We start from the raw sequence: 16,825 nt of genomic DNA, 5'->3' as shown, positions 1-16,825 counted from the left end.
TAGCTTAAAAGTTCATTATAATAGTAAAGTCTCTCTAATAACTCTTGAAAGAATTTTGAAGTCACTACGTAAAGCTAAGAAACCTGCCAAAAATTGTGAATCTTTTATATACATCTCACAAGCTGTTATCTGATTTCTAAGAAATAACATAGCGGGCTAATAAAAAATGGAATGTTTTACCTACCAATTCTAACTGTTTGTCTCACGCGTTGGCTTAACACTTTCTTCATGGGCTATATTTTTTTAATAAATAAGTAAACACACACACACAAATATATGCTATATGAATATACAGAACTTAAAAGTTTCTTGTCCAAAAGGCTATAAAGGAAAGTATATATGCATAATATTATGTGTATCTTGCATATATTCTCTAAGCACATTAGAATAATTTAACATGAAAGCTGAGAAAACACAGTATTATATACAAGATTTGACAAGGATAAAAGTGAAGACTTTAAAACAGAATTTGTTTTAAAAAAATAAACCTCTCTGAAGAGTATACTTTTCACAGTAAAAATCCACAAAAAGGCTGTTTTTCTAGAAAGCTGTCTGAATCCCGAAGCCTAGTTCCATTTCTACTAGTTTTTCCTTCACATTCATTGGTATTGCTTCAACTTGAGTGGGAGCACAAAAGTTTTCAAACAGCTGTACAGCTGTTTGAAGTTCAGAATACACAGGCTCTGGCACAGAAGTCTCTGTTTCTACCACAACATTTTCTCCAGTAGCTTGTGACCATGGCTGAAGTGGTGAGAAAAGTACTCCTACTGTTGAAGTGTCTCTTTCGCAAGAGTCCCCTCCTTCTCTTCCAAAACTATTTTGACTTGGTGAAGACTTATTTGTTACCACCTGACCTAAACCCGTGACAGCATTATATACTGTTACATTCAAACTCATATGACCCTCATCATCTTCTTTATATCTAAGGGAATAAAATTGAAAATACTGAAAATACATAGCATTTACAGCAGGAAATAACAACATCATCTAATAGGGTTGCCAAAACTGAGAATGTCAACAATTAAAAGACTAATTAGATTGGTATTTATTAGGTGGCACTCAGACAAAACACATTCTATGTGAAGGAACACCTGCAAGAGGGTTCCAATAAGTGTATAGTAATAAGTATATATTTATCAAACATATATATCATATATATATATCATATATATAAAAAGTATATATTTATCAAATATGTATCACATAACAGAAAATAAGAGTATCTAATAATAATTATATTTTATTTGCTGGATTTTCTTGTCGCAAAATGAAGAGTATGACTTGTTTATACTACAGAAGCTGTTGATATATTTATGTACTCTCTTTGGTGGATACAACTTGCAGGGTCAAAAATTTTCTTTCAACAATCTAGGTTACAAGATTTTCACAATGGTAAAAATCTATAAAAGCAAAAAGACCTTTTTATTTCCTTGGTTTAACCATCTTTACACTAAGTTTTCCACCATGACAGTGAAACCTAAGTAGTAAATTGTTTCATGCTCAGAATGGTTAAAACATAACCAAACTTAAGATAGTGTTTAATTAAATATCTGGATCTCTTAAACAAAATGTTAAAAAAAATACCCAAGCAACTTTATGATCTGAACAAGAATTAACTGGTAACATACCTGAAACGAGAGTGACTACTGAGTTTATGAGCTTTTCGAAGATGTAGGGTCAATGTGTAACTCCAGGAGAAACATTTCTGACAGATGTGGCATTTATATTTCAAAATGCCATTACTCTTGGAAAGAAAGACAGAGTCCTTGAAGGCTTGCATGTATATATGACAAAAATCAGTCCTTTGTTGAAAAGGGGAAAACTACACTAACTAGCTGAAAACCTTTGTGAACTTAACCTCCTAGAACATTTAAAAATTGTGGGTTTTAGAACTTGTCTGATTAAGGAACCCCAGTGAACACTGAAATTCTCTGCACTGGCCATTGCTACTGCCGATATCTGCAATAGCAATGTGACACACAGCGTCCACTAAAATATATTCATTTTATGACACAGCAGTGGTCATAACTCAGAAAGTTGAAGAAACAGACAACCAGATTGCATAAACCATAGCAGTCAAAACTGTATTTTAATGTTGTGGCCAGACTCACCCAATTAAAAGTGATGTAAGCTTTAAACACTTCATAGTTTCTCTATTTTCAGGTAACATATTAGTTCTAAGGATGGAGTGCCAACATGAGGAGAAAGGTGACATTGGATTTCAATCCCTGAAATACTTTGCTGTTGAGATTAGGATTGGTATGGGTTTTTTTGGTTTGTTTTTTAAAAAAAGGGGGTGGGTGGGGTTGGCCAGAGTTCAAGACAGTGAATATACAACTGCATGCACCTACAGTAAGCACTCAAAATCTATAGGTAAGGATGAATCAGGTATTTGCATAATACTTGCAAGAGTCCTAGAAATGCGTGCAAATAAATACTTCATTTGATGCAACAATGAAACATTTCATTAATTCACAAGAAACTAAATGCACATAGATTTGAAACTTTAGTCTCATTTATAGCAATATATTTTATTCTGCTATTTAATATACTCACTACATGTGCTCTCTTGTGATGTTGTCTCAAAGTTCGTGAAGTCCGTGAAATAAAACCACATCCTTCAACATCACAGCTGTAGGCATCTGAATCATTGTGTGTTTCAACATGTTTACGCAGATCATACACGTTCTTAAAACTGAAAACAAGGTAAAACAAATCATAGATATAATAGTACAGAGGAGTAGTCTTGTGGTTAATGTTTAGGACTGGGAGGTAGTAATTTTTGGCTCTGACAATGACAAGTGAAAGCGGAATATGTGTAAATTGCTTCTCTACCTCAGTTTTTCCACCTGTGAAGAGGGAATAGTACAGACATCTCTTTGATGTGCCCTGGATTTCATTTTCCATTCCCTCTTTCTTCCCACACATCCACACCATGCCCAAATCTAGGTAATTTTTCCACAACCATGTTGCAAGGCATCACCCTTTCTTTCTATTCACGTAGAGAAAATTCTTGTCCATTATCAATCAGCCACTTCATCCTCTCTGGTCTAGAAATTCAAATTATTTCCTTCTGTCCACCCACAGTGTGAACACAAAGGTACTTAAATACTTGTTCGCTTTATCCCATTTCCAGAATACAATGGCTAGACCTCTCATTTTCTCTGGCAAAGTTAAACATAATTTGCCAATGCTTATATATGCAACTTGGTCTATCACATCACAATGACACTTTTTTTTTTTTTTTTAATTTCACTACGATGTGGCATCATATGGTGAAAGCAGAAAAGAAACCACCGCAGGAAAATGAGAGCACGAGACAGCAGAAGGTACAGTAAGCCTGTGGCAGAAAATTCACTCAAAGGAGAAGACTGTGACTCTCCCAGCAAACAGCCAGCAATCATTTAGAATGGCAAAACCCACAGTTTAAGGCACTGCTGCTACACATCTCATCTTGCCGTGATGTCCATTTTGTAGTACACGTAGCCTGGCCAAGAAGATTCACCTTTTAACACAGCAGATCTACTTGCACTAGAAGTTCATGAACTACAATGTCTCAGCAGCTGAAGGCAGGTGAATGGCAGCTGAATCTATTAGATTTCTTTATTGAACAGTTGATTATATTAGTGGTTGAAAACTTTTCTTTACTAACTAACTACAAGCCTCAAATTTTCTCACCTGCGGTCACAGAGGTGGCAACAGAAAGGACGTTCATTACAGTGTCGAAATCTGATGTGTGCTTTCAGTGAAGACACGCTTGTGCATACCATATCACAAAGGGCACATGTAACATGATTAACTAGAAAAGATAGTAGAAAGAAAGATACTTTCAGTTCTGTATCATAGCTTCAGTAGGACTTTGTCTGCTATGACATATGACCAAAAAATGTACTAAAATATCATATTCAAATTAGCAGACTATAATACATTATATAAAATATACAGAGAAAAAATGAGATAAAATGGAACACAGGTGCAATAAAAAGCGTAGTGAAATAATGGTCAATTTTACAATGTTTCAAGTTACTTTCAAAAAATAGATGGTAAGAGAAAAAGATGTAGAGCATCATGTTTCACTCTCTAGGCTCTAACAAAAAAGGACAATAATAATTTTGCCCTTGGCACTTTGGGAGGATTTCTAAAAGGTGGATGTTGTCTGGAGGCCTTCTGACAAACAAGCACTGGCAAATCTACTTTTAGTGTTTAAGGTGTTACCACTCTTAAAAAGGCAGCAGAGAGAACATGTGTCTGTCCTCCGCCTCCCCATTTCACACTCGGATATATGTGCTTAAGGCATAATAATGCTAGGCGCTTGCTAAGCTGCCAGACTACCAACGGCAGTGGCTGAGATGCAGGTTTGCTCTGACGACTCTGAAACTGGAGAGAACCTCTGGCAGGTTGGCAGGCAGGACTATAACATCTTACGCTGAACAAATGCTTGCTTTGCTGCATATGAATCGACAACCTGATGAATGCAGTAGGAAGAGTCTCAATAAAGAAGTTTTGGATTTAGACAAAGTCCGTTGAATTTAGGACTTTGAAACAATGCATTATCTTATAATCGGCCCAGTGCTTTACAGGTGGCCAAAATAAAACATGCAGTTGAAGTGCTCATGTCTTCTCAAAAATGGAAGCAAATATAATGCACTGTAACTGTTCTGAAATCACTCCCTGCATAGGTACTTTTCCTCATAGTTTGTCTTAAATCAGGAAAAGTGACTTCCCCCTCCCTCCCTCCAAAAACCAAAAAAAAATAGCTTAATGTGGAAAACTAGTCTGGAGTAACTTAATCTGCAAAACTGCATCAGTGAAGTTCAGCAGTCTTGAAATGGGAGTATCATGTAAATATGTCCATGTAGGGAGTGATTTCAGAATACCTACAGCATTTGCATTCACATCACAGCTTATTTCAGAATAATTTCTTATAGGTAGGCAAGCTCTTTAAAATAAAATTTCAATATTTATCTATACCAGCAAGCTATTATGAAATACGCTGGGGTAAGAATCTGAAAATGTCATGTCTGCACTGGCAGTCTGCGCCAACACGCAGACGTGTATGCTGCCAGAATTTTTAAAGAAAGCTGAATCATGAACTGCGGAGGTAACTGGCTCTAATATCTGAAGGGATTTAGGTCGTGCCTAAACAGTTGGACATAGGAATGCCTCCCAGCTCCCTCAGCCGATTTCACACTGCAGCTGGTTCGCTGTGGCTTACTGGGACATGACACAGATTCACATCATCCTTGTCCATAGGTCCAGCCACCTTGTGATTTTCCCTGGCTGTGCAAGCAGAATGCAGTCTGAATTATCAGGGGACAAGGACAGCCAGCCACATTGTACAATTCACAAAGGTTTAAGTGCAGCCAGAGTGACCAGAAACAAATAGTTCAATTAGTCATGTGCTTTATTTAATATATCAAATCTATCTTAATGTATGTTATGCTTTAATTTAAAAAAAAAAAACAACAGCATATTTAAACTGTTTCATTAGATTATAAAAACAAAACAAAAACAAATCTTAATCTGTATTTCCAATTTCTACCCAAAATCATCTTGAGACAAAGGAATAAAACTAATCTAATAAACAAAACGAAAATAATTCTCTATTTTCTAATATAAAATACAAAAATTGAGATAGCTTAGTCAGATGCATGTCAACTATAAAACTATTTAAATACAAACATGGTCAGTCCTGGTAGCTCACAGTAGATCAAATGCGTAGTTGTTAAGCATCAATGTGTTGACTTGCAGACAGTGAAAAATCATGTTTCCTTAAGAATGCAACCAGAAAGTAGAATCTACCCTGACTGAGCAAGTCTGCACAAAGCTACTTGTATGTTTATACAACCTAAATGACTGGTACCCAGGTCTGGCTACATGGTTGAAATATTCCTATTCCCAAAGCAAAGACCCACCCGCCTCTCAGCTTCTGCATTTCCTGCATGTCCAACAGCAATATCACAGGTTTCCTTGTGCTTAGATGCTGTAGGATTCTTTCCCAGCAAGTCATAGCTGTTGTAGTATAACTTGTGGGAATACTTTGGGGACCTCAAGGAGATTGTGGTTAGGTCAACGAAGGACTACACTATTTAAGCGAGGCTGATTATGCACTGCAAGGTGAGCAGAGTTGCAGCCCAAGCTAAAACCTAGCTTTGGCTTTAACCATGCCCCTAGTCATGAAAGCAAGTAAACAGAGGTGCAAGTGAAGAATAAGCATCTGCGCAGGAGCTACTGCAAAATAGAAAAGCCCCTTAAACTTTTTGATCAGAAGGCATGCAGTAGGGAATTTCCATGCTTTGGAGGGACTGGCAATGAAATTCTTACTTTCTAGCATTTGCAACCCAGCTGCCCTAGTTTCGTATATTAATTTTCTTAGCCGATATAATGATACTTATACCTGTAGTTTGCCAAACCTGTTCTGTACGGAGTGACCTTGAGAAAAGTACCTTTTATTTTAAAAAGCTCTGACTTACCATGTCCCCTCATGTGATCTCGTAGCAGCCTTTCATTGGCAAAATGTTTCTGACAGTTCTGGCAAACAAATATTTGTTCTGAATTTAAAAAGAAACTATTTAGTGGCAATACAAATAACTTCTGAAAGATTTATTAGTTAATAACCTACAGCTGCCAGTTTCATGAATAAACTAACACAGCATTGAGACAGTTTCAGTATTCTGTTTCATTACCAATACTCTTCAGAAGAAAATTTAGTTTAGGCTTAATGAAAAGGATTGCTTATCAGTAAGTCAATTTTATCCTAAACAGAATAACAATCTGTTCAAAACACTAACAGTTTGAAATTTGAGCTCTTCTATCAATTACCTAGAACCAACCTACTTTCCATCACCGAAACATCCACAATTCCTAAATATATTCCAAACACTTAAAACCAGAAAAAACAGCCACCTCTCCCTTCACCTTTAGCATGCAGGAAAGCATGCCAACTGATAAACAGTTGGTTAAGGTAGGGAGTGTTCTGGTGAAGAAAATACTTACTGGAAAAGTAAAGCCGAAGAGAAAAAAAATTGCCTTTTGACCAGAAAGTAGTTAAATGCTCATTGGGATTACTTGCAGAGATTTCTGTAATCCAAGCCTGGCTCTTGTGGAGGTTCTCTCTTCAATAATCAAAAGTCTTTCCAATTCACGGGCAGCTTCCCAGTGTCGGTGGAATGTCACGCTGTGCCATGGGCACCAAGGGAAGAGAGGCAGTGTGATGCCACAGCTGGCAAGTGAATAGCTTTTCTGCTGAAACACAGATCTAAGGGTGTTCTGTTGCTCACTTTCATTACCCTAATTCATCAGACATGCAAAGTCAAGAGAACTTCTGTGCTTTATGAAAACAACTGCCTTCCTGGAGTAAACCCTGCTTTCATGCAATTGACTTATATGAAAAATAGAAATATTTATGAAATGACACATGCACAATATCACAAAGCACCTTAAACTCTCTTTGAAATATAAACAGAAATAAGAGCATATCCACTTACTGTCTTCTGAAACTTGTCTCTTTGCATGATCAAAAAACTTAGTGTTACTGGAGAACATTCGTCCACAAGTAGGACATGCTACAACTCTTTCTTGCGTGTGGGTTCTTAAATGATCCCATAGCTTATGTTTTCCTTTAAATACGCCTAAACAATCTAAACCAAACAAACAGAAAAAAAGCGGCACATGAACACTGTACTCTTTCTTATGTAGAAACAGAAAAGGCTATTACATACTTACGTCTTACTGTTGTATTTTTAGAAACGCACAAAAAAGCTTCTTCCAGGAAAAAAAAAAATCAGACTGGTACTATTACAAACATCACATGACATTTAACCCTGCAAATATTCACGCCAGATTATTTGTGAGTAATCAGAATTCTTTGAAACATGTTGGCCATGTGTGTCTCTTACAAAACATTCAGTTTTGAATCAGCAGAGAGCATGCTGCTAAACTTTCCACCCTCATGTGTCAAAGTTTTTGACTCCACGTGTATGCTCATACAGTAGAATAGAGATAACATTCATTACTATTTTTGTTGCCTGTCCCCCCTCCCCATCACAGAACTCCAGCAATCTTCATGGTCTCTGAAGAACCAGGAGAACAAGATGGGGTAGTGAATACATGTCAACAGTACATCTCCAAGAACTCTGCTTGCTGACCTTTATTTTTTAAAATATATTCACATTTTCTATCTTTACATACACATTCATATAGCGGTTAACCACAAGCAATCAGCTATCCACCAAACAATCTTTGCATATAAATAGCTATGTCCTCAGATCTCTTGAGCTCTGGCACCGTGGACACAGTGCAAGTTTTAACAGCACAAGTAGAAAGCTCTGGCTCTTGACATGTGACAAATAAGGGGAAAATCCCTAGTAGAGGTTATTGTATTGGTGTAAATGGAGCTAAAGAACTACTTTCAGGAGAAAACTTCATACAGTTGTGAAGGAATAGCCTACTCTCTTCACATACCTAAAAAATAACAGCTATGCAGAAAGCCACCTTTTTTAGAAAGGTGAAATAATAGCCTGGACTCAATCAAAGACTCTTAAGAATCAAGAGGACTACATTCAAATTCAAGAGTAGGGAAAGGTAAAATACTCTTTAGTGGATGAGGCATGATAAAAGTAATCAAGTGAATCAAACTCAGTGATAGGTTGGATACTGTTAGGTCTCAGAAATTAACACCTAAAATTCATTTAACAAAAAGGATTCGCCTAGTTCATTTAACCAAGTAGGTGCACTGTGAGTTCCATTTCTAGTATTCATTGGGACATTCTCTCAAGTAGAACAAGAATGTAATAGCCTTGATAACAACCCACATCCACTCCAATGAGTAGAATATAGGCAGCTTCCTGGAAAGAAGTTCTGAGCTCCAGATTAACATACTTAGTAAAGGGACAGAACTCTAGAGTCCTTATTAAAAGACAAAGGAAACCCTAAAACCTCACCTTGCCTACGAGGCAACAGGATCATCAGTGCCTCTTTCACCTCTACCATGTACAGGATACTTCTGATCAGGAGGGGGCTCCTGTGTCTGGCTCAGAAGCCGGAGGACTGATTATTCTCCTAGTGCAACCTGAAGATTTGTGTCCCTATTTAACCTCAGATTCAAAATGTGATATACAGGACATCAGACTGAATCTCTGTCTTGCATCCTTCCTTTGTGAACTCTGCCAGGGCACTGAGTATACCAACAGCCTCCGGTTGCGCTGGCCAGCCTGTAGCTATCTTTCTCTAATCCTCCTCTGCAGCCAATTCCACCCCACACATCCAAGAGTTTAGTTGCCTGTGTTTGAGGTCTGCTCTAATATGGTGATGCTGTTCAAGCTTCAATCACATTTCCATGAAAACTGCTAAGTTGTGAGAAAGAGAAGTGAGAAGCCTCATCCGGGGTCTCCACCCACACACACCCTGTGCTCTCTGGCTTGGGAGCTGCAGTTACTCACCCCTTGCCCCTCACTGGCCCTACCTCTGACTTGTTCTGTAGACTTCCTGGCCTGACCTCAGACCTGTCTTGTCACAGTGGTCTTGGCTGGTGGTCACTGGGCTGTGACTGACCCTGGCTGGCACCACCAGACCTGCTTTGTTCTTCTTGTTCAGGTTCTGTGAGACTGCACCCTGTCAGCGAGGTCCCTGTCTGCCTAACCGTCACCCGTAAGTCCTAGTTTGCCTTCCCCTGCCAAGCAACCTGCTCTTGCTGTACCTTCACAAATTCAAACCAACTCAGACCACCAACCAGAGTCCCTGGCAAAGACTGATCACTTTCTACCTGTTGTCCCAGTTCCATGACAAGTGCTTCCTCACAGAGATGAGTCCTCACTAGCCTGTCCTGGCTCGTTAAGTTTGGGGGTGTCAATGAAAAGTTGTCTTTCGCTGCCTGGACGTTCTGATTCTGTACATCACTTTCAATGCATAGCATCACCCTGAATGTCAAGATCAGACTACAACAGACCCTGTAAAACCCAGGACCTACTCTTTTGTTCCGAGGCAGGATCAATTACACCTTGGTCTCAAAATAGGTTCAGTTCCCCAGTGATAGACAACCTCCATCATTTCAACAGGCAACTGCTACCGTATTTTAAAATACCCTATTAAATTGGCTCTCCTAACTTATAACTTGCACCTCTTGTTAAAACTGATGCTCATTACTTCTCGTCCTCTCTAGCACAGACAGGGAGAACAGATGATTTCACTGTTCATAACAGCAGGGCATTTCTTAATATTTGAAGACATACCATATTCCTTTTCTTCCAGACTTCCCTTTTCCCCATTCTGTTTAGGCTATACAGTCCGAGTCCCTTCACCTGCCCTAATGGGCCTTATTTTCTAAAGCTATGATCATGCTAATGTGTGATTTTTGTTCCTCTAAGGACTATAGGTTTTACACTATTAGGGCACTGGAGTGAGTTCCCTCGCCAATAAAATCTGTCAGCTAGTCTCAAGAGGGAAAAGGAACAAAATGATGTCACCTTGCATCTGCTGATAGGATTTTGTCATCATTGCAGTGAATAGCTAACCCAAAAAGCAACTTTAACCCATAAATTGAAGACACACATATCTGGGGGGTTCACCAAGACGATTCCAATCAAACCTGGACTTTGTTGACACATTTTACAAGACATAGCCAAATTGATTGGTTTAAAGCAAGCACAGAATGATCTGCTCCAGCATCAAAGTCCCACAAATTGTCTCATCATTCCTCGGCAGAAAGTCTTTTCTTCTGGAGAGGTTCTGCTCATACACTTTGTAGGTCTGAAGCAGAATGGTATGCACATCAAATGGCAGCCCATAGTTTAGCCCTTACTCAAACAATCAAGGCATCTGCTATGAAAGACTGTCAATGGAATGTGGCTTCTACAATACAGCCAAGGGCAGAACACCAGCTTTGAAGCCATGACAATAATTTTAACACAAGAGGCAGCTAGCAATATAGAGAATGCATTAAAAATGCTCTTTCTCACCAGAGAGTTGAGAAAAACTAGGACGGCAATAGGTGTGCTTCCCTTGAATTGAAGGGAACACATGAGGGAAAGCAAAGAGTAAGCTCACCATGAAATAATATTGTGAGGGAGACAACCCTGATCCTGAGTGGTGGAACACAAGTGAAAAGGCTGTTTGAATGGTATATGAACTATCAACCACAGGCAGAACTATGAGGAAACCCAACCCTGTTCAGTACAGGCAATTCTCAACTTAGACTAATTGGGAGTTGAGGACATTCGACCCCATGGATGATAGGAACTATTCTACTTAAAGCATGATGCCTACAAAATAGAAATGTTTCTGCAACTAATTAAGATTGATTAAAAAATATCTGAAGATCTCTCACAAATTCCTATGCAATATGTAGCACTAAGTGAATTTTATAAGAAACACTGCAGTGAACTACTTTTTGAAATAGATTTTTTTTTATATGCACTACCTTTCCAGTGACAATAAACAGCTTTCTTCTGATCTGTAACAGTTTCTTCCTCAGTAGCATAGGCATGAATAGCAACATGTTGATAAAACCACACTGGGTTATTGAAGGTAACCTAGAAACAAAATAGAAGCACGGAGAAGACAAGATAGTTTTAGCAGGATATCAACTGACAGGAACAGAGAATTAAGTGTTTTTAGAAACCAGACACCAGTAAATATTGCAGTAACATTTAATTAACTCACCACGACACAGAGCCAATTACATCAGCTACAAAAATTTAGAACATTCTGCAGTATCCACCACACAAACCAGGTCCTGAATTTTCACCTACCATCTAGTAGTTGAAAAGTCTGTCTAGACTACTTGAGTGAATGCTACTCATTCTTTGGGGCAGGGATGTGTCTGTTAATGTATTTCTGTTGATTTATTTCTTTGGTATATTTTTACCTTCTCCCCTCCCTTCACTTCTACCTGCTCCTACTCATGAAAAGGCTATGAGGGCAGCACAGGTAATTCCAACAGAAATGGGAAGGCTGCACAATGATTAAACTGAATTAGGTGTTACGGACACAGCACTCCACGACTCAGTACTTATGTGACAAGGGGGAACTAAACCTTAATTAGCCTCTGCCTCACTCCACAAAAATCCACACCTGCAGAGAGAAAGTAAAGGGTGTCATTCAAACGCATACTGTCATCAGTTGCAATTCAAAGTATCCCTCTCACCTCCCAATTATTTAACCCCTTAACCTCTCTGCTGTGCTGGTACAATTCTGTAAGGCTACACATTGAATTGAGGCAAGGAATTGATCTGGCTTTCAACCAAATCAAAACACCGAGGAGAGGAAACGGGAAACAGCTGAAACTCCTTAGGTTGATATTGCCATTGTCAATAACGCACAGTTGATTAAAAAAAACCCAACAACGATGTTTAAATTTGAAAGAAACATATAAATGAAAATACCTATTTATTTAGTATTACCTGTTTTTAATCATTCTAATCTTAGTAGACTGTATTAAACTAAGCTGCTAGGTATTCTGTGTGCAGAGCAGAGCATTCACAGGAGGAGTTAACGCAGGCAAACTTCTGCATTTTAAATTTATACTCCAATGTTTTTCACAATAGCTCCCTCAGGGAGACAAGCCCTTATTTCCTCTGAAGGGCTTGAAACATGATCTGAGAAATCCAGAGTCTTGTGTACATAAAAACATATAGGCATATTAAGGTGAATCAACTAAAAGTATTGAGCTAGACAGTGGTCAAAACCTCTTCACTTCTTAATCAGCATAACCATATGGAGGTTAAATCCGTTTTAATTTGTCGGCACCATCTCCAAGTGTTGCCGGAACTTTCTTGAGTATTTCTTTACATGTAAATAGGAGAGGGGAGAAGTTTTTGGGGCTGTGCCTGAGTCAGAAGCTTTACCTTTGGGGAAACCAAATCTGACACAGTAGGAGGCACCACAAGTGTCGGGGGAAGCTGTATGGGTGATTTTCAAAGAGAATTATATTCATAACTGTGGGAACATATTTGCAGGAGGGTGGGAAAGGTAAGCAGTTTTCCCTGCCCTCAAAGTTCTCCTCTTTCGCAGTGTGCCCTACCCCACCTCCTGGGTCTAGTCTAGCCTGCCTACTAAGTTGGGAAACATTCTTTCAATTAATAAAATTCACAACATAGTTTGAACTTGAAAAAACATGTATAAAAAGACTTGGCGAAATGCTATGGACTAAAGGATTCCATCAGGCAAAACTGCCCACTTACATAAATGAAAAATGGAACATGAAATCAATTAACGGGACGATTTTTCTTCTAGTTTTTAAGCATGTTTTTCAAAAGACTGTGGTTACTGACAGATGCAGCAAAATCAAATTCTGAGGGCTTTGAAGTTTTTCCGAATCTCTTCATTTTTAAAATAAATATACCAATCATGGCAGTATACGAGTAGAGACTGATTGGTATGTATTAAAAACATGTTAATAACAATAATAATAACAATTCCTATAAACTATGAGACAGAATGGTAATAAGATTTGTCTGTAACAATAGTTTGTAATCAAACTATGCAAACAATTCAAAAGTTATCATAAATACTGCTCTGTATTACATGCTTAGGCTTATAGTTTTAAAAAGAGAATGGGGTACTTCCATGCGTAATCCACCAGTAAATAAAAGCCTTTATTTACAGAGATAGAGTTTCTCACAGACTGACCTAACAACAGAATTACCTCTCTCTAGAAACTTCACTCTCAGATTTTTATGCCATTCCTTATTTCATGTAAAGGAGAATTTATGAAAAGAGAGGTATCGAAGCATTATGTGAGTATAGATATTCTAAGTTCAGAGCCAAAAGAGCTAAATGGATACTTCTAGACAGTCTGTCCTGTAATAACATACAGATGAGGAAGCACTCACCTTTTATATATGCTATGGCACAAACAATCTGTAAGCTGAAATGTTAAAGAGGAAACTGGAAATAACTTTAGACCTAGCAAGGAGAAGGTTAGCAAAGCAAGGCATGGACTATAACCACCATCAGAAAACAGAAGTAATTTCACTCCGTCATCGCAGTGTATTTACTCAAACATCACACTGATTCTAATTCAACAATGTGAAGCATGTGAGGGATACCATATCTATGTAAAGCACTACCAGTCTGACATTCCCTTGCATGGAAATATTTTCATCCTCATTACTGTTTGTTTATAACCTCAAAAAGCATAGTTTATGTCATTAATTTTATCACAACTTTGATATGAAAAAGTCATAGATAACAGAGAAATAGGATTTAAGGATGATAATCCATGAATCGTTGAAAGGCCTAGAGAGATATAAGGAAAAAAGGATCAAAGGCCTTTGAAAAACATTAAAGTTTTTGTTTCGGTTTGTAGTTCAACATTACTAAACCTACATCAGATTTGCTCACATGAGGTTTGCAAAATTGTTCAGTTTTACAGTTTTTCTGATTTCCACAGTATAACTCCTTTCAGTTGTTTCTTCTTCACCAATATTTCCTTTCCAGTTATATCACAACTCAAATGAAACAAAAAACCTCATACAACATGAAAAATTAATGTAGACTAGACAGTCAATTTTCCTGCGCTACTGCTTTCTCTAAAAACTATCTTGCTCAACAGTTACACAAAAGGAGATAGTACGAAAATGTCATCTGCCAGGCATCACGCTTGTGGATGCAAATATAATGCTCACTAGCCATATATAACAGCTGAGGTTCTGAGGCCAACAGCGACAGAGAAAGTGCTTCCCTATAATATCATATCAATATGAAGTCATTTTTGATCAGGAATGAACACCTTCAAGCAGCAGAAAAATAATTATATAGGCAGCACTATTTATGTGAACACTGTCAAAAAAAATAGCAACTGCTAATCATCTTGGTTTACTTGATACAGAAATAGCACTGTCCAAACAGAATGGATTCTATTTAATACAGGACACCAAAAAGCGGTCAAGATACAAACCATTTTTAGTTGAAACCAATCTTGGCCACATTTGAACATCAGACACATGAACAGCCTCTTGCAAATGTCTGGTTTGTGTGTCAGTTAAAACAAAACAAACAAACAAACCAACCAACCCATTTTCAACTGACCAAGGAAACATCAGATATTCTGTTGCCCTTCTTCAGACAAATAAGCAGCATTCTGGACCTGTTGACAAACTACCAAGTTCATTAATTTATCATTAAACTGGGTATATTAAAGTTTTGCATATGTACTGTTAAAACACAAGAGAAGTTGCATCTTTGACAAAAAGATCATTTTAGTCACCACAAAGAGAAAGAAAATTTAAATTTGAGGTCGCAGATGTCATGCAAATATGTTGCCTGCATTTTCATGAAGGCTACCATAATAATTATCATGTATGACATACAGGGATAGTGGGAAACATTGTTCAGAGGTAAGATTGAGCAAAAATTCCCAATAGTGAGTCAAATCCAATGAATGCGAAAGTAAAGTCAGGAAAGGAAAAAAAAAAAGGCAACATCTCAACGTATTTCACTTACATCACAATTCTCCCAATGGCAAACAAACTCCTCCGAAGTCTTTGGTAACCGATGCCAGCTACAGCTGTCCTGCAAACACGCTGGCAAATTGTGGTGCAACGCCCGTAACTGCGAGCCTATGAATTTCAGTTTGGTGTGGTAACTGTGAAAATTGACGTGGGTTATCAGCTCTCTGGCATCTTTCGCCCCAAATTCACAACTTCTCCACCAACACCGGTACTGCTCTAAACACAAGAAAGAAGTAACATTTTACAGAACACTGCGTGAAATCTGCAACCCTGTGCCACAACAGTGAGAATGCCAATAGCACTTACACTTGTAGTAACTTCACAATCCGTAACTAACCTTAGCAGAGAAGCTGGTAATTGCTATCTACTGATAATGCACTAGATAAAACTTGCAAATCTGAGGCAAACAGATTTTCCACTGTCTCACAACTGCAGCAATACTGGAGTGCTTTGTACTTTAAATCGCAACTTTTTGCAGAAAGGCATTTCATAGATTGAATATGAAAATTCTGTAAAAATAAGTATTTTCTTAGGTGTATACTATGACACTCTTCAGCTTAGGTCACAGAGACATTGTTAATGTTGGTTGAATTCTACTTTTTTCACCTTTAATTAAGACTCATTCACCTTTAATTAAAATGTCTACACCTGTAATTACACTTGATTACAGTGTTAAGAATAAAGAGCAGGATACACAAGAGCCAAAATAGCTATATTAAAAAGCCTAGTATGTTATTGCGATTACATCCACAGAGACTGCCTATAATTTTCTGCAGAATCAGATTTTTTTGTTTTCCTTTTAAGTACATTTAATACTATTAAAAAGATGTAAAATACAATACCCATCATAAAATAGCACCAGTGTATGTATCCAAATAAGGCAAATACCATACAAACAATAGAAGTTTCCATTTTTCTATAAAGATTCATACAAATGCTACTTTAAACTCAGAATTCTTAAGCAGCAGGCCAGTTCCCTGAAAGGGAAGAACTCTGCCATTCAAAAACAATTTGCTAAAATCTGTTTTAGACAATTGCACCTGCTGAGGCCCTAATCTTAGGAAAAAATCCTCAGCAGAAATTCTCATGACATCACCTCTCCAGTCTCTTTCCATATTAGTAATAGCTATCAATACAAACAAAAATCCAGGACAATCAGATATGAGGCAAAAAGCAGGTATAAGCCCTTGTCTAAGGGCTTCATGCAGCTGGGCCTTAGAAAAGCTAAGGTGCAGGTAAAGTCAGTATTATTTTCTAGGCAAGAATAATCTTCTAAACTGCAGTGTAATCTGTGTGAGAGATGAGACATAAATGACCTGCTGTTTCCAGGGGGTGTTGTAGGTACTCTTCCAAGTGTTCCGCAATATGATTACAAA

The 16,825-nt window shown here is 37.9% G+C and overlaps 1 protein-coding gene across 1 annotated transcript; it reads right to left on the bottom strand.

Annotated features, from left to right (window-relative positions):
• Positions 1-540: 540 nt before the first annotated feature.
• LOC104164854 (histone H4 transcription factor-like) lies at positions 541-15,665 on the bottom strand (the record flags this gene model as incomplete). The annotated part of the gene is made up of 8 exons (XM_009704308.1): positions 541-922; positions 1,629-1,744; positions 2,557-2,695; positions 3,679-3,799; positions 6,474-6,551; positions 7,488-7,640; positions 11,417-11,528; positions 15,442-15,665. Coding segments are annotated over 8 exons (1,325 nt in total), but the record flags the coding sequence as incomplete, so codon positions are not given.
• Positions 15,666-16,825: the final 1,160 nt, after the last annotated feature.

The sequence above is a fragment of the Cariama cristata genome, unplaced genomic scaffold (genome assembly GCF_000690535.1).
Source record: "Cariama cristata isolate BGI_N322 unplaced genomic scaffold, ASM69053v1 scaffold10937, whole genome shotgun sequence".
Classification (NCBI taxonomy): Eukaryota; Metazoa; Chordata; class Aves; order Cariamiformes; family Cariamidae; genus Cariama; species Cariama cristata.
This window is presented reverse-complemented; position numbering and strand designations above follow the sequence as displayed.